General features: G+C 57.1%; 1 protein-coding gene across 34 annotated transcripts in view; it reads right to left on the reverse strand.

Moving 5' to 3' along the window:
- GPHN (gephyrin) overlaps positions 1–18854 on the reverse strand; it is a 360949-nt gene extending 342095 nt beyond the window's left edge. For 33 of the 34 annotated variants that reach the window (XM_075330420.1, XM_075330424.1, XM_075330418.1 and 30 more), the window contains exon 1: positions 18704–18782. In XM_075330420.1, the coding sequence (XP_075186535.1) occupies positions 18704–18767 (64 nt within the window). In that variant the 5' untranslated portion in view covers positions 18768–18782. Of the gene's footprint in view, positions 1–18703 lie in introns of all 34 variants that reach the window. The other variant, XM_075330398.1, reaches the window with a different exon arrangement.
- Positions 18855–18916: the final 62 nt, after the last annotated feature.

Raw genomic sequence — 18916 nt, forward strand, 5'->3', positions numbered from 1 at the left:
GGAGGACGGTGGTGGAGGAGGAGGACGGTGATGGTGCAGCAGGAGGAGGCGGGCGGAGGTTCAGCACCGCTGTGTGTGGACAGCTCCGCGGCAGAGCGGGGATCTCCGGGTCTCCTCGGTGTGGGGGGGGGGGGGGAGGAGGAGGACGGTGATGGAGGAGGACGGTGGTGGAGGAGGAGGAGGACGGTGGTGGTGGAGGAGGAGGACGGTGGTGGTGGAGGAGGAGGACGGTGGTGGTGGAGGAGGAGGACGGTGGTGGTGGAGGAGGAGGACGGTGGTGGTGGAGAAGGACGGTGGTGGTGGAGGAGGAGGACGGTGGTGGAGGAGGAGGACGGTGGTGGAGGAGGAGGACGGTGATGGTGCAGCAGGAGGAGGCGGGCGGAGGTTCAGCACCGCTGTGTGTGGACAGCTCCGCGGCAGAGCGGGGATCCCCGGGTCTCCTCGGTGTGGGGGGGGGGGAGGAGGAGGACGGTGGTGGAGGAGGACGGTGGTGGAGGAGGACGGTGGTGGAGGAGGAGGAGGACGGTGGTGGAGGAGGAGGAGGACGGTGGTGGAGGAGGAGGAGGACGGTGGTGGTGGAGGAGGAGGACGGTGGTGGTGGAGGAGGAGGACGGTGGTGGTGGAGGAGGAGGACGGTGGTGGTGGAGGAGGAGGACGGTGGTGGTGGAGGAGGAGGACGGTGGTGGTGGAGGAGGAGGACGGTGGTGGTGGAGGAGGAGGACGGTGGTGGTGGAGGAGGAGGACGGTGGTGGTGGAGGAGGAGGACGGTGGTGGTGGAGGAGGAGGACGGTGGTGGTGGAGGAGGAGGACGGTGGTGGTGGAGGAGGAGGACGGTGGTGGTGGAGGAGGAGGACGGTGGTGGTGGAGGAGGACGGTGGTGGTGGAGGAGGACGGTGACGGTGGTGGTGGTGGTGGACGGTGACGGTGGTGGAGGAGGAGGAGGATGGTGGTGGAGGAGGAGGACGGTGGTGGAGGCGGACGGTGATGGTGCAGCAGGAGGAGGCGGGCGGAGGTTCAGCACCGCTGTGTGTGGACAGCTCCGCGGCAGAGCGGGGATCCCCGGGTCTCCTCGGTGTGGGGGGGGGGGAGGAGGAGGACGGTGGTGGAGGAGGACGGTGGTGGTGGTGGTAGTGGAGGAGGAGGACGGTGGTGGTGGTGGTGGACGGTGGTGGAGGAGGAGGACGGTGGTGGTGCAGGACGGTGGTGGAGGAGGAGGACGGTGGTGGTGGAGGAGGACGGTGACGGTGGTGGTGGTGGTGGACGGTGACGGTGGTGGAGGAGGAGGAGGACGGTGGTGGAGGAGGACGGTGGTGGTGGTGGTAGTGGAGGAGGAGGACGGTGGTGGTGGACGGTGGTGGAGGAGGAGGACGGTGGTGGTGCAGGACGGTGGTGGTGGAGGAGGACGGTGGTGGTGGAGGCGGACGGTGACGGTGGTGGTGGTGGTGGACGGTGACGGTGGTGGAGGAGGAGGAGGACGGTGGTGGTGGTGGTGGACGGTGGTGGAGGAGGAGGACGGTGGTGGTGCAGGACGGTGGTGGTGGAGGAGGACGGTGGTGGTGGAGGAGGACGGTGGTGGTGGAGGAGGACGGTGGTGGTGGAGGAGGACGGTGGTGGTGGAGGAGGACGGTGACGGTGGTGGTGGTGGTGGACGGTGACGGTGGTGGTGGACGGTGACGGTGGTGGTGGAGGAGGAGGACGGTGGTGGTGGAGGAGGAGGACGGTGGTGGTGGAGGAGGAGGACGGTGGTGGTGGAGGAGGAGGACGGGGTGGTGGGAGGAGGAGGACGGTGGTGGTGGAGGAGGAGGACGGTGGTGGAGGAGGAGGAGGACGGTGGTGGAGGAGGAGTGTGATGGTGGTGGACGGTGATGGTGCAGCAGGAGGAGGCGGGCGGAGGTTCAGCACCGCTGTGTGTGGACAGCTCCGCGGCAGAGCGGGGATCCCCGGGTCTCCTTGGTGTGAGGGGGGGGGGGAGGAGGAGGACGGTGGTGGAGGAGGACGGTGGTGGTGGTGGTAGTGGAGGAGGAGGACGGTGGTGGTGGTGGTGGACGGTGGTGGAGGAGGAGGACGGTGGTGGTGCAGGACGGTGGTGGTGGAGGAGGACGGTGGTGGTGGAGGAGGACGGTGACGGTGGTGGTGGTGGTGGACGGTGACGGTGGTGGAGGAGGAGGAGGACGGTGGTGGAGGAGGACGGTGGTGGTGGTGGTAGTGGAGGAGGAGGACGGTGGTGGTGGTGGTGGACGGTGGTGGAGGAGGAGGACGGTGGTGGTGCAGGACGGTGGTGGTGGAGGAGGACGGTGGTGGTGGTGGTGGACGGTGACGGTGGTGGAGGAGGAGGAGGATGGTGGTGGTGGTGGTGGACGGTGGTGGAGGAGGAGGACGGTGGTGGTGCAGGACGGTGGTGGTGGAAGAGGACGGTGGTGGTGCAGGACGGTGGTGGTGGAGGAGGACGGTGGTGGTGGAGGACGGTGACGGTGGTGGTGGTGGTGGACGGTGACGGTGGTGGTGGACGGTGACGGTGGTGGTGGAGGAGGAGGACGGTGGTGGAGGTGGACGGTGATGGTGCAGCAGGAGGAGGCGGGCGGAGGTTCAGCACCGCTGTGTGTGGACAGCTCCGCGGCAGAGCGGGGATCCCCGGGTCTCCTCGGTGTGGGGGGGGGGAGGAGGAGGACGGTGGTGGAGGAGGACGGTGGTGGAGGAGGAGGAGGACGGTGGTGGTGGTGGAGGAGGAGGACGGTGGTGGTGGAGGAGGAGGACGGTGGTGGTGGAGGAGGAGGACGGTGGTGGTGGAGGAGGAGGAGGACGGTGGTGGTGGAGGAGGAGGAGGACGGTGGTGGTGGAGGAGGAGGAGGACGGTGGTGGTGGAGGAGGAGGACGGTGGTGGTGGTGGAGGCGGACGGTGACGGTGGTGGTGGTGGTGGACGGTGACGGTGGTGGAGGAGGAGGAGGAGGAGGAGGAGGATGGTGGTGGTGGTGGTGGACGGTGGTGGAGGAGGAGGACGGTGGTGGTGCAGGACGGTGGTGGTGGAGGAGGACGGTGGTGGTGGAGGAGGACGGTGGTGGTGGAGGAGGACGGTGGTGGTGGAGGAGGACGGTGACGGTGGTGGTGGTGGTGGTGGTGGACGGTGACGGTGGTGGAGGAGGAGGAGGACGGTGGTGGAGGCGGACGGTGATGGTGCAGCAGGAGGAGGCGGGCGGAGGTTCAGCACCGCTGTGTGTGGACAGCTCCGCGGCAGAGCGGGGATCCCGGGTCTCCTCGGTGTGGGGGGGGGGGGGGAGGAGGAGGACGGTGGTGGAGGAGGACGGTGGTGGTGGAGGAGGAGAGACGGTGGTGGTGGAGGAGGAGGACGGTGGTGGTGGAGGAGGAGGACGGTGGTGGTGGAGGAGGAGGACGGTGGTGGTGGAGGAGGAGGACGGTGGTGGTGGAGGAGGAGGACGGTGGTGGTGGAGGAGCAGGACGGTGGTGGAGGAGGACGGTGGTGGAGGAGGAGGAGGACGGTGGTGGTGGAGGAGGAGGACGGTGGTGGTGGAGGAGGAGGACGGTGGTGGTGGAGGAGGAGGACGGTGGTGGTGGAGGAGGAGGACGGTGGTGGTGGAGGAGGAGGACGGTGGTGGTGGAGGAGGAGGACGGTGGTGGTGGAGGAGGAGGACGGTGGTGGTGGAGGAGGAGGACGGTGGTGGTGGAGGAGGAGGACGGTGGTGGTGGAGGAGGAGGACGGTGGTGGAGGAGGAGGACGGTGGTGGTGGAGGAGGAGGACGGTGGTGGTGGAGGAGGAGGATGGTGGTGGTGGAGGAGGAGGACGGTGGTGGAGGAGGAGGACGGTGGTGGTGGAGGAGGACGGTGGTGGTGGAGGAGGAGGACGGTGGTGGTGGAGGAGGAGGACGGTGGTGGTGGAGGAGGAGGACGGTGGTGGTGGAGGAGGAGGACGGTGGTGGTGGAGGAGGACGGTGACGGTGGTGGTGGTGGTGGTGGTGGTGGTGGACGGTGGTGGTGGAGGAGGACGGTGACGGTGGTGGTGGTGGTGGTGGTGGACGGTGGTGGTGGAGGAGGACGGTGACGGTGGTGGTGGTGGTGGTGGTGGAGGAGGACGGTGGTGGTGGTGGTGGTGGTGGTGGTGGACGGTGGTGGTGGAGGACGGTGACGGTGGTGGTGGTGGTGGAGGAGGACGGTGGTGGTGGAGGAGGACGGTGACGGTGGTGGTGGAGGAGGACGGTGACGGTGGTGGTGGTGGTGGACGGTGACGGTGGTGGTGGAGGAGGACGGTGGTGGAGGAGTGTGATGGTGGTGGACGGTGATGGTGCAGCAGGAGGAGGCGGGCGGAGGTTCAGCACCGCTGTGAGTGGACAGCTCCGCGGCAGAGCGGGGATCCCCGGGTCTCCTCGGTGTGGGGGGGGGAGGAGGAGGACGGTGGTGGTGGAGGAGGAGGACGGTGACGGTGGTGGTGGTGGTGGACGGTGACGGTGGTGGAGGAGGACGGTGGTGGAGGAGGAGTGTGATGGTGGTGGACGGTGATGGTGCAGCAGGAGGAGGCGGCGGAGGTTCAGCACCGCTGTGTGTGGACAGCTCCGCGGCAGAGCGGGGATCCCCGGGTCTCCTCCGTGTGGGGGGGGGGGGGGGGGAGGACGGTGGTGGTGGTGGTAGTGGAGGAGGAGGACGGTGGTGGTGGAGGAGGACGGTGGTGGTGGTGGTAGTGGAGGAGGAGGACGGTGGTGGTGGTGGAGGACGGTGGTGGTGGAGGAGGACGGTGGTGGTGGTGGTAGTGGAGGAGGAGGACGGTGGTGGTGGGTGGTGGACGGTGGTGGAGGAGGAGGACGGTGGTGGTGGTGGTAGTGGAGGAGGAGGACGGTGGTGGTGGTGGTGGACGGTGGTGGAGGAGGAGGACGGTGGTGGAGGAGGAGGACGGTGGTGGAGGAGGAGGACGGTGACGGTGGTGGTGGTGGTGGACGGTGACGGTGGTGGAGGAGGAGGACGGTGGTGGAGGAGGAGGACGGTGGTGGAGGAGGAGGACGGTGGTGGAGGAGGAGGACGGTGGTGGAGGAGGAGGACGGTGGTGGAGGAGGAGGACGGTGGTGGTGGAGGACGGTGGTGGTGGAGGACGGTGGTGGTGGAGGACGGTGGTGGTGGAGGAGGAGGAGGAGGAGGACGGTGGTGGAGGAGGACGGTGATAGTGGAGGACGGTGGTGGAGGAGGACGGTGGTGGAGGAGGAGGACGGTGGTGGAGGAGGACGGTGGTGGAGGAGGAGGACGGTGGTGGAGGAGGAGGACGGTGGTGGTGGAGGCGGACGGTGACGGTGGTGGTGGTGGTGGACGGTGACGGTGGTGGAGGAGGAGGAGGACGGTGGTGGTGGTGGTGGACGGTGGTGGAGGAGGAGGACGGTGGTGGTGCAGGACGGTGGTGGAGGAGGAGGACGGTGGTGGTGCAGGACGGTGGTGGTGGAGGAGGACGGTGGTGGTGGAGGAGGACGGTGGTGGTGGAGGAGGACGGTGGTGGTGGAGGAGGACGGTGACGGTGGTGGTGGTGGTGGACGGTGACGGTGGTGGTGGACGGTGACGGTGGTGGTGGAGGAGGAGGACGGTGGTGGTGGAGGAGGAGGACGGTGGTGGTGGAGGAGGAGGACGGTGGTGGTGGAGGAGGAGGACGGTGGTGGTGGAGGAGGAGGACGGTGGTGGTGGAGGAGGAGGACGGTGGTGGTGGAGGAGGAGGACGGTGGTGGAGGAGGAGGAGGACGGTGGTGGAGGAGGAGTGTGATGGTGGTGGACGGTGATGGTGCAGCAGGAGGAGGCGGGCGGAGGTTCAGCACCGCTGTGTGTGGACAGCTCCGCGGCAGAGCGGGGATCCCCGGGTCTCCTTGGTGTGAGGGGGGGGGGGAGGAGGAGGACGGTGGTGGAGGAGGACGGTGGTGGTGGTGGTAGTGGAGGAGGAGGACGGTGGTGGTGGTGGTGGACGGTGGTGGAGGAGGAGGACGGTGGTGGTGCAGGACGGTGGTGGTGGAGGAGGACGGTGGTGGTGGAGGAGGACGGTGGTGGTGGTGGTGGTGGACGGTGACGGTGGTGGAGGAGGAGGAGGACGGTGGTGGAGGAGGACGGTGGTGGTGGTGGTAGTGGAGGAGGAGGACGGTGGTGGTGGTGGTGGACGGTGGTGGAGGAGGAGGACGGTGGTGGTGCAGGACGGTGGTGGTGGAGGAGGACGGTGGTGGTGGTGGTGGACGGTGACGGTGGTGGAGGAGGAGGAGGATGGTGGTGGTGGTGGTGGACGGTGGTGGAGGAGGAGGACGGTGGTGGTGCAGGACGGTGGTGGTGGAGGAGGACGGTGGTGGTGCAGGACGGTGGTTGGTGGAGGAGGACGGTGGTGGTGGAGGACGGTGACGGTGGTGGTGGTGGTGGACGGTGACGGTGGTGGTGGACGGTGACGGTGGTGGTGGAGGAGGAGGACGGTGGTGGAGGTGGACGGTGATGGTGCAGCAGGAGGAGGCGGGCGGAGGTTCAGCACCGCTGTGTGTGGACAGCTCCGCGGCAGAGCGGGGATCCCCGGGTCTCCTCGTGTGGGGGGGGGGGAGGAGGAGGACGGTGGTGGAGGAGGACGGTGGTGGAGGAGGAGGAGGACGGTGGTGGTGGTGGAGGAGGAGGACGGTGGTGGTGGTGGAGGAGGACGGTGGTGGTGGAGGAGGAGGACGGTGGTGGTGGAGGAGGAGGAGGACGGTGGTGGTGGAGGAGGAGGAGGACGGTGGTGGTGGAGGAGGAGGACGGTGGTGGTGGTGGAGGCGGACGGTGACGGTGGTGGTGGTGGTGGACGGTGACGGTGGTGGAGGAGGAGGAGGAGGAGGAGGAGGATGGTGGTGGTGGTGGTGGACGGTGGTGGAGGAGGAGGACGGTGGTGGTGCAGGACGGTGGTGGTGGAGGAGGACGGTGGTGGTGGAAGAGGACGGTGGTGGTGGAGGAGGACGGTGACGGTGGTGGTGGTGGTGGTGGTGGACGGTGACGGTGGTGGTGGACGGTGACGGTGGTGGAGGAGGAGGAGGACGGTGGTGGAGGCGGACGGTGATGGTGCAGCAGGAGGAGGCGGGCGGAGGTTCAGCACCGCTGTGTGTGGACAGCTCCGCGGCAGAGCGGGGATCCCCGGGTCTCCTCGGTGTGGGGGGGGGGGGGGGAGGAGGAGGACGGTGGTGGAGGAGGACGGTGGTGGTGGAGGAGGAGGACGGTGGTGGTGGAGGAGGAGGACGGTGGTGGTGGAGGAGGAGGACGGTGGTGGTGGAGGAGGAGGACGGTGGTGGTGGAGGAGGAGGACGGTGGTGGTGGAGGAGGAGGACGGTGGTGGTGGAGGAGGAGGACGGTGGTGGTGGAGGAGGAGGACGGTGGTGGTGGAGGAGCAGGACGGTGGTGGTGGAGGAGCAGGACGGTGGTGGAGGAGGACGGTGGTGGAGGAGGACGGTGGTGGAGGAGGAGGAGGACGGTGGTGGTGGAGGAGGAGGACGGTGGTGGTGGAGGAGGAGGACGGTGGTGGTGGAGGAGGAGGACGGTGGTGGTGGAGGACGGTGGTGGTGGAGGAGGAGGACGGTGGTGGTGGAGGAGGAGGACGGTGGTGGTGGAGGAGGAGGACGGTGGTGGTGGAGGAGGAGGACGGTGGTGGTGGAGGAGGAGGACGGTGGTGGAGGAGGAGGACGGTGGTGGTGGAGGAGGAGGACGGTGGTGGTGGAGGAGGAGGACGGTGGTGGAGGAGGAGGACGGTGGTGGTGGAGGAGGAGGACGGTGGTGGTGGAGGAGGAGGACGGTGGTGGTGGAGGAGGAGGACGGTGGTGGTGGAGGAGGAGGACGGTGGTGGTGGAGGAGGAGGACGGTGGTGGTGGAGGAGGAGGACGGTGGTGGTGGAGGAGGACGGTGACGGTGGTGGTGGTGGTGGACGGTGGTGGTGGAGGAGGACGGTGACGGTGGTGGTGGTGGTGGTGGTGGACGAGGACGGTGACGGTGGTGGGGGTGGTGGTGGTGGAGGAGGACGGTGGTGGTGGTGGTGGTGGTGGTGGTGGACGGTGGTGGTGGAGGAGGACGGTGACGGTGGTGGTGGTGGTGGAGGAGGACGGTGGTGGTGGAGGAGGACGGTGACGGTGGTGGTGGAGGAGGACGGTGACGGTGGTGGTGGTGGTGGACGGTGACGGTGGTGGTGGAGGAGGACGGTGGTGGAGGAGTGTGATGGTGGTGGACGGTGATGGTGCAGCAGGAGGAGGCGGGCGGAGGTTCAGCACCGCTGTGAGTGGACAGCTCCGCGGCAGAGCGGGGATCCCCGGGTCTCCTCGGTGTGGGGGGGGGGAGGAGGAGGACGGTGGTGGTGGTGGTGGACGGTGACGGTGGTGGAGGAGGACGGTGGTGGAGGAGGAGTGTGATGGTGGTGGACGGTGATGGTGCAGCAGGAGGAGGCGGCGGAGGTTCAGCACCGCTGTGTGTGGACAGCTCCGCGGCAGAGCGGGGATCCCCGGGTCTCCTCGGTGTGGGGGGGGGGGGGAGGACGGTGGTGGTGGTGGTAGTGGAGGAGGAGGACGGTGGTGGTGGAGGAGGACGGTGGTGGTGGTGGTAGTGGAGGAGGAGGACGGTGGTGGTGGTGGAGGACGGTGGTGGTGGAGGAGGACGGTGGTGGTGGTGGTAGTGGAGGAGGAGGACGGTGGTGGTGGTGGTGGACGGTGGTGGAGGAGGAGGACGGTGGTGGTGGTGGTAGTGGAGGAGGAGGACGGTGGTGGTGGTGGTGGACGGTGGTGGAGGAGGAGGACGGTGGTGGAGGAGGAGGACGGTGGTGGAGGAGGAGGACGGTGGTGGAGGAGGAGGACGGTGACGGTGGTGGTGGTGGTGGACGGTGACGGTGGTGGAGGAGGAGGACGGTGGTGGAGGAGGAGGACGGTGGTGGAGGAGGAGGACGGTGGTGGAGGAGGAGGACGGTGGTGGTGGAGGACGGTGGTGGTGGAGGACGGTGGTGGTGGAGGACGGTGGTGGTGGAGGAGGAGGAGGACGGTGGTGGAGGAGGACGGTGATAGTGGAGGACGGTGGTGGAGGAGGACGGTGGTGGAGGAGGAGGACGGTGGTGGAGGAGGAGGACGGTGGTGGTGGTGGAGGACGGTGGTGGTGGAGGACGGTGGTGGTGGAGGACGGTGGTGGTGGAGGAGGAGGAGGAGGACGGTGGTGGAGGAGGACGGTGATAGTGGAGGACGGTGGTGGAGGAGGACGGTGGTGGAGGAGGACGGTGGTGGTGGAGGAGGAGGACGGTGGTGGAGGAGGACGGTGGTGGTGGAGGACGGTGGTGGTGGAGGAGGAGGAGGAGGACGGTGGTGGAGGAGGACGGTGATAGTGGAGGACGGTGGTGGAGGAGGACGGTGGTGGAGGAGGACGGTGGTGGTGGAGGAGGAGGACGGTGGTGGTGGAGGACGGTGGTGGTGGAGGACGGTGGTGGTGGAGGAGGAGGAGGAGGACGGTGGTGGAGGAGGACGGTGATAGTGGAGGACGGTGGTGGAGGAGGACGGTGGTGGAGGAGGACGGTGGTGGAGGAGGACGGTGGTGGTGGAGGACGGTGGTGGTGGAGGACGGTGGTGGTGGAGGACGGTGGTGGTGGAGGAGGACGGTGGTGGTGGAGGAGGACGGTGGTGGAGGAGGACGGTGGTGGAGGAGGACGGTGGTGGTGGAGGACGGTGGTGGTGGAGGACGGTGGTGGTGGAGGACGGTGGTGGTGGAGGAGGACGGTGGTGGTGGAGGAGGACGGTGGTGGTGGAGGAGGACGGTGGTGGAGGAGGACGGTGGTGGAGGAGGACGGTGGTGGTGGAGGAGGAGGACGGTGGTGGTGGAGGACGGTGGTGGTGGAGGACGGTGGTGGTGGAGGAGGATGAGGAGGACGGTGGTGGAGGAGGACGGTGATAGTGGAGGACGGTGGTGGAGGAGGACGGTGGTGGAGGAGGACGGTGGTGGAGGAGGACGGTGGTGGTGGAGGACGGTGGTGGTGGAGGACGGTGGTGGTGGAGGACGGTGGTGGTGGAGGAGGACGGTGGTGGTGGAGGAGGACGGTGGTGGAGGAGGACGGTGGTGGAGGAGGACGGTGGTGGTGGAGGACGGTGGTGGTGGAGGACGGTGGTGGTGGAGGACGGTGGTGGTGGAGGACGGTGGTGGTGGAGGAGGACGGTGGTGGTGGAGGAGGACGGTGGTGGTGGAGGAGGACGGTGGTGGTGGAGGAGGACGGTGGTGGTGGAGGAGGACGGTGATAGTGGAGGACGGTGGTGGAGGAGGACGGTGGTGGAGGAGGAGGACGGTGATAGTGGAGGACGGTGATAGTGGAGGACGGTGGTGGAGGACGGTGGTGGAGGAGGAGGACGGTGATGGTGCAGCAGGAGGAGGCGGGCGGAGGTTCAGCACCGCTGTGTGTGGACAGCTCCGCGGCAGAGCGGGGATCCCCGGGTCTCCTCGGTGTGGGGGGGAGGAGGCCGCCGCCGCTGTCGGATCAGCCGCAATATCTGCAGCAACCTCGTAAAGTCCCTCCGCGTGCCCGGTGCTGTGTGCTCGCGCGTTAACCCGTGCGCTGCCGCTCCTCCCCCCGCCCCCCGCCGCTATGTGAGGATGGGATCCCCCTTACATTGCAGTTTTCCAGCCTCCGATCACAGCTCCGCTCTTCTACGTCACCCGGGCTCGAAACTCCCATTTCAGAGGGAAGAGAAATCGCAGGGAAAAATCTCCATCTGTAGAGGCGGCGATGGCGGAGGGGCCGGGAGGGTCCGCACACCGAGGACGGCGGGACACAGCCGCGTACACACGGCGCGGCCTCCCGGGGCAGACACTGCCGGGCGCTCCTGTGATGTGCGGCCCCTCCGCAGCGGACGCCTCGTGCTGCTGCATCAGGAGGGTGGTTTTTTTTTTGCAAATGACTGCAATCCTCCTCCAGTCTCCACGGGTGGATTCCCCAATTCTGCCCCATCTGTACACAAATCGCATATGGCCGCCGAGTGCAGGGAGCCTTATACAGGGGGAACCCCAAATCATACTGTATATATAGATATCAAGGGAGGGGGAGATACCTGCACATACATGGGCTATATCATATGGACAGGGGCAGATATCGGGAAATATACAAGTACAATGATATATATCTATTATATAGATGTGTAATATGGGCAGGGGCAGATATAGGGTAATGTAAAAGTACAATGATGTATATCTATTATATAGATGTATAATATGGACAGGGGCAGATATAGGGTAATGTAAAAGTACAATAATATATATCTATTATATAGATGTGTAATATGGACAGGGGCAGATATAGGGTAATGTAAAAGTACAATGATATATATCTATTATATAGATGTGTAATATGGGCAGGGGCAGATATAGGGTAATGTAAAAGTACAATGATATATATCTATTATATAGATGTGTAATATGGGCAGGGGCAGATATAGGGTAATGTAAAAGTACAATGATATATATCTATTATATAGATGTGTAATATGGACGGGGCAGATATAGGGTAATGTAAAAGTACAATAATATATATCTATTATATAGATGTATAATATGGACAGGGGCAGATATAGGGTAATGTAAAAGTACAATAATATATATCTATTATATAGATGTGTAATATGGACAGGGGCAGATATAGGGTAATGTAAAAGTACAATAATATATATCTATTATATAGATGTATAATATGGACAGGGGCAGATATAGGGTAATGTAAAAGTACAATGATGTATATCTATTATATAGATGTATAATATGGACAGGGGCAGATATAGGGTAATGTAAAAGTACAATGATGTATATCTATTATATAGATGTATAATATGGACAGGGGCAGATATAGGGTAATGTAAAAGTACAATAATATATATCTATTATATAGATGTGTAATATGGACAGGGGCAGATATAGGGTAATGTAAAAGTACAATGATATATATCTATTATATAGATGTGTAATATGGGCAGGGGCAGATATAGGGTAATGTAAAAGTACAATGATATATATCTATTATATAGATGTGTAATATGGGCAGGGGCAGATATAGGGTAATGTAAAAGTACAATGATATATATCTATTATATAGATGTGTAATATGGACGGGGCAGATATAGGGTAATGTAAAAGGACAATGATATATATCTATTATATAGATGTGTAATATGGACAGGGGCAGATATCGGGTAATGTAAAAGTACAATGATATATACCGATATCTATTATATAGATGTGTAATATGGGCAGGGGCAGATATAGGGTAATGTAAAAGTACAATGATATATATCTATTATATAGATGTGTAATATGGACAGGGGCAGATATAGGGTAATGTAAAAGTACAATGATATATATCTATTATATAGATGTGTAATATGGGCAGGGGCAGATATAGGGTAATGTAAAAGGACAATGATATATATCTATTATATAGATGTGTAATATGGACAGGGGCAGATATCGAGTAATGTAAAAGTACAATGATATATACCGATATCTATTATATAGATGTGTAATATGGGCAGGGGCAGATATAGGGTAATGTAAAAGTACAATGATACATATCTATTATATAGATGTCTAGTATGGACAGGGGCAGATATAGGGTAATGTAAAAGTACAATGATATATCTTATCTAGATGTGTAATATAAACTGGAGGCAGATATAGGGTAATATAAAAGGACAATAACACACATTAGGTATATAGCTGTGTGGTATGAACTGTGGGCAGATATAGGGTAAGAAAAATACACAAATGGGATATATAGATATGATCTGACATGTATGATATGCACTGGGGCAGATACAGCATAAACTAAAAGTACAATGATACATATGGGTTATATAGATGTGTGATATGGACTGGGGGCAGATATAGGATAATATAAAAGTACAACAACGAACATGGGGTGTATAGATTTGATCTGACATATATGATATGGACTAGGGCAGATATAAGGTAATAAAAAAGTAAAGTAACAATGGGGTATATAGATGTGATCTGACATGTATATGTACTGGGGACTGATATAGGGCAATATATAAGTACAAAAATGCACAAGGGGTATACAGATGTGATCCGACATGTACAATATGGACTGGGACAGGTAATGCAAAATTGCAACGATATATATTGATTGTATAGATGTGTTATCAGACACAAATAATATGGACTGGGAGCAGATAAAAGGTAATATAAAAGCACATTACACACATGGGGTATATAGATGTGATCCAATATGTATGATATGGAATGAGGCAGATATAGGGTAATGTAAAACTGCAATGATATATATATGGGTTGTATAGATGTGTTATCAGACACAAATAACATGGACTGGGGCAGATAAAAGGTGATCTAAAAGTACAATAACACACATGGGGTATATAGATGTGATGCAACATTTATATGGACTTCGGACAGATAAACGGTTATATAAAAGTACAATAGCACACATGGGGTACATAGCAGTGATCTGACATGGATTATACGGACTAGGGCAGCTATAGGGTAATGTAAAAGTACAACAATACACAGGGTATATAAATGTGTAATACGGACTGGGGCAGATATTGGGTAATATAAAAGTACAGTAATACACATGGGGGGGAATAGGGCAGATATAGGGTAATGTAAAAGTGCACCTATATATATATGGGTTGTATAGATCTGTTATCAGACACAAATAATTGGAACTGGGGGCAGATAAAAAGTAATATAAAAGTGCAATGACATACATGAGTTACATAGATTCGTAATATGGATAGGGGGCCAGATATAAGGTAATATAAAAGTGCAATGATATATAGATGTGTTATATGGACTGGGGGCAGATATAAGGTAATTTAAAAGCACAATAACACACATAGGGTATATCAATGTGATCTAACATGTATGATAAGACTGGAGGTAGATACAGAGTAATACAATGATAAATATGGGTTATATAGATGTGTAATATAAACTGAGGGTCAGATATAGGATAATATAAAACTACAATAACATATATGGGGTATATTGATGTGATCGGGCAAATATGATCAGGAGTGCGGCAGATGTAGTGTCATCTGACAGTGCAATAACGGATATTGGTTATATAGATGTGGGATATGGACTGGGGGCAGATGTAGTGTTATGTAAAAGTTCAGTTACATATATGGAACATATAAATGTTTGATATTAACTGGGAAGCTGATATGTCTTCATCCAAAAGTGCAATGATATATATGGGTTATATAGATATGTGATATGGGGGGCAGATATAATGCATAGAGGAACAATAAAATATGGGGTACATTGATGTGTTATCAGACCTATTTGATATGGACTTGGGGCAGATATAAGTTAATATAAAAGTTCAATTATGTACAGTATATGTGTTATATCAATGTGTGATATGGACTGGGAAGCAGATATAAGGTAATCTAAAAGTGCAATTACATATGGGGTATATTGATTAGTTATCAGACATATATGATGTGGACTGGGGGCAGATGTAAGGTAGTATAAAAGTGCAATGACAGATGTGATCAGATATATATGATATGGACTAGGGGGCGGATATAACATGAATTTTACAGATGTGATCAGACATCTATTATATGGAATCGGGGGCAGATGTAGTGTTATATAAAAGTACAATGATGTATATGGGTTATTTAGATGTGTGATATGAGCTGGGGGCAGATATAAGGTCGTATAAAAGTGCAATGACAGATATGATCAGATATATATGATATGGACTAGGGGGCAGATATAGTGTAATATAAAAGTACAATGATGTATATGGGTTATTTAGATGTGTGATATGGCCTGGGGCAGATATAAGGTAGTATAAAAGTTCAATGTCAGATGTGATCAGATATATATGATATGGACTAGGGGCGGATATAACATGAATTTTTCAGATGCGATCAGATATACATGGAAGAGGGGGCAGATGTAGTGTAATATAAAAGTACAATGATGTATATGGGTTATTTAGATGTGTGATATGGCCTGGGGCAGATATAAGGTAGTATAAAAGTGCAATGTCAGATGTGATCAGATATATATGATATGGACTAGGGGCGGATATAACATGAATTTTACAGATGTGATCAGACATATATATATTATATGGAATAGGGGGCAGATATAGTGTAATATAAAAGTACAATGATGTATATGGGTTATTATCAGATTAGTGCTGGAGGGGGTGCCGTGTGTTATATATGAATATACATGAGTATCTACTGATACAAGGGGCTGATATACCAGTGCAGTATACACCAGTGCAGTATCTTATATGCAGAGCTCTGATTGGCCACACATGTAGATCTATTTATATACATGACTGGTATATTATACAGAGCTGTAGGAGGATGAGCAGATATAGAGCAAGATACAAGCACAATAATACATATACATGGTGATATACACAGGAGGACATGTGCACAGGCTGTATACAGATGAGCTATGCAGATATAACTGTAATATACCCACCAGTGCAATGACCTATATACATGGGTAATATATATGGTAGGCTCAGCCAGACATGGCTCTGCAGATACAGAGTGCAGATATGTCCTATATCAGTGCAATAATATGCCATGTGCACAGACTGTATACAGATGTCATCTGCAGATACAGAAGTGCCATATTATACATACATGGCTGATATAGAAGGGATAAGCCATATTAGATCTGCAGACAGGTAGATAAGCCATATACAGAGGTGCTCTGCAGATATGTAGTATACAAGATATAAATGACATGTGCACAGGCTGTACAGAGGAAGAGATCACTAACAATCCTATATATACATGCTTTATAGAGAAGGGGTCAGCCATATTGCAGATATGACATATATACAAACAGTATACAGACGTGATCTGCAGAAATAAGGCTGTATACCAGAGTAGTGATGTGTACACAGGCTGTATACAGAGGGATCCGCAGATATCAGGCTGTATACAGAGGGATCCGCAGAGATCAGCCTGTATACAGAGGGATCCGCAGAGATCAGGCTGTATACAGAGGGATCCGCAGAGATCAGGCTGTATACAGAGGGATCCGCAGAGATCAGGCTGTATACAGAGGGATCCGCAGAGATCAGTCTGTATACAGAGGGATCCGCAGAGATCAGGCTGTATACAGAGGGATCCGCAGAGATCAGGCTGTATACAGAGGGATCCGCAGAGATCAGGCTGTATACAGAGGGATCCGCAGAGATCAGGCTGTATACAGAGGGATCCGCAGAGATCAGGCTGTATACAGAGGGATCTGCAGATATCAGGCTGTATACAGAGGGATCTGCAGATATCAGGCTGTATATAGAGGGATCCGCAGAGATCAGGCTGTATACAGAGGGATCCGCAGAGATCAGGCTGTATACAGAGGGATCTGCAGAGATCAGGCTGTATACAGAGGGCTCTGCAGAGATCAGGCTGTATACAGAGGGATCCGCAGAGATCAGGCTGTATACAGAGGGATCCGCAGAGATCAGGCTGTATACAGAGGGATCTGCAGAGATCAGGCTGTATAGAGGGATCCGCAGAGATCAGGCTGTATAGAGGGATCTGCAGAGATCAGGCTGTATAGAGGGATCTGCAGAGATCAGGCTGTATAGAGGGATCTGCAGAGATCAGGCTGTATAGAGGGATCCGCAGAGATCAGGCTGTATAGAGGGATCTGCAGAGATCAGGCTGTATAGAGGGATCCGCAGAGATCAGGCTGTATACAGAGGGATCCGCAGAGATCAGGCTGTATAGAGGGATCCGCAGAGATCAGGCTGTATATAGAGGGATCTGCAGAGATCAGGCTGTATAGAGGGATCCGCAGAGATCAGGCTGTATAGAGGGATCCGCAGAGATCAGGCTGTATAGAGGGATCCGCAGAGATCAGGCTGTATAGAGGGATCCGCAGAGATCAGGCTGTATACAGAGGGATCCGCAGAGATCAGGCTGTATACAGAGGGATCCGCAGAGATCAGGCTGTATACAGAGGGATCCGCAGAGATCAGGCTGTATACAGAGGGATCCGCAGAGATCAGTCTGTATACAGAGGGATCCGCAGAGATCAGGCTGTATACAGAGGGATCCGCAGAGATCAGGCTGTATACAGAGGGATCCGCAGAGATCAGGCTGTATACAGAGGGATCCGCAGAGATCAGGCTGTATACAGAGGGATCCGCAGAGATCAGGCTGTATACAGAGGGATCCGCAGAGATCAGGCTGTATACAGAGGGATCTGCAGATATCAGGCTGTATATAGAGGGATCCGCAGAGATCAGGCTGTATACAGAGGGATCCGCAGAGATCAGGCTGTATACAGAGGGATCTGCAGAGATCAGGCTGTATACAGAGGGCTCTGCAGAGATCAGGCTGTATACAGAGGGATCTGCAGAGATCAGGCTGTATACAGAGGGATCCGCAGAGATCAGGCTGTATACAGAGGGATCCGCAGAGATCAGGCTGTATAGAGGGATCCGCAGAGATCAGGCTGTATACAGAGGGATCTGCAGAGATCAGGCTGTATAGAGGGATCTGCAGATATCAGGCTGTATAGAGGGATCCGCAGAGATCAGGCTGTATACAGAGGGATCCGCAGAGATCAGGCTGTATAGAGGGATCCGCAGAGATCAGGCTGTATAGAGGGATCCGCAGAGATCAGGCTGTATATAGAGGGATCTGCAGAGATCAGGCTGTATAGAGGGATCCGCAGAGATCAGGCTGTATAGAGGGATCCGCAGAGATCAGGCTGTATAGAGGGATCCGCAGAGATCAGGCTGTATATAGAGGGATCTGCAGAGATCAGGCTGTATAGAGGGATCCGCAGAGATCAGGCTGTATAGAGGGATCTGCAGAGATCAGGCTGTATAGAGGGATCTGCAGAGATCAGGCTGTATAGAGGGATCTGCAGAGATCAGGCTGTATAGAGGGATCCGCAGAGATCAGGCTGTATAGAGGGATCTGCAGAGATCAGGCTGTATAGAGGGATCCGCAGAGATCAGGCTGTATACAGAGGGATCCGCAGAGATCAGGCTGTATAGAGGGATCCGCAGAGATCAGGCTGTATACAGAGGGATCCGCAGAGATCAGGCTGTATAGAGGGATCCGCAGAGATCAGGCTGTATATAGAGGGATCTGCAGAGATCAGGCTGTATAGAGGGATCCGCAGAGATCAGGCTGTATAGAGGGATCCGCAGAGATCAGGCTGTATAGAGGGATCCGCAGAGATCAGGCTGTATAGAGGGATCTGCAGAGATCAGGCTGTATAGAGGGATCCGCAGAGATCAGGCTGTATAGAGGGATCCGCAGAGATCAGGCTGTATAGAGGGATCCGCAGAGATCAGGCTGTATAGAGGGATCCGCAGAGATCAGGCTGTATACAGAGGGATCCGCAGAGATCAGGCTGTATAGAGGGATCCGCAGAGATCAGGCTGTATACAGAGGGATCCGCAGAGATCAGGCTGTATAGAGGGATCCGCACATACTCCGGTGCACCGTGCCCTCACCGAGCAGCCGGACGGTGCAGGTACAATCCCCACGGATGCCCCGTGCAGCACTGACACTGCGGCTGCAGCCACACACACGCTCTCCAGCACGATCGCTCTCTCTGCCATCAGCCAGGTGCCATTTTAGGTTGCCGGCTGCAGGATTCCCCCCCATTGCAGCCGCTGTCATGTCAATGGGTGGTAGGCGCAGGACACACAAGCACCGGCACCGCTGCGTCATTTACCTGTCAGCACCCCCACGCGGATTTGGTGGTCGTGATTAGTCAGGATCATGCCCTCGGCCGCCATCTTCCTTCCGCCGGAGCCGCTGTCACCGGCCGTTCAGTGAGCAGGAGAAGCCTGGGCTGGGGAGAGCGGGGAGGCAGGCGAGCGAGCCGAGCGCCGAGCACATCCACTCCGGAGCCTGAGGGGAGGGGGAGAGAGGCGCCAGGCGTGAG

The sequence above is a fragment of the Anomaloglossus baeobatrachus genome, chromosome 12 (assembly GCF_048569485.1).
Source record: "Anomaloglossus baeobatrachus isolate aAnoBae1 chromosome 12, aAnoBae1.hap1, whole genome shotgun sequence".
NCBI classification, from domain to species: domain Eukaryota; kingdom Metazoa; phylum Chordata; class Amphibia; order Anura; family Aromobatidae; genus Anomaloglossus; species Anomaloglossus baeobatrachus.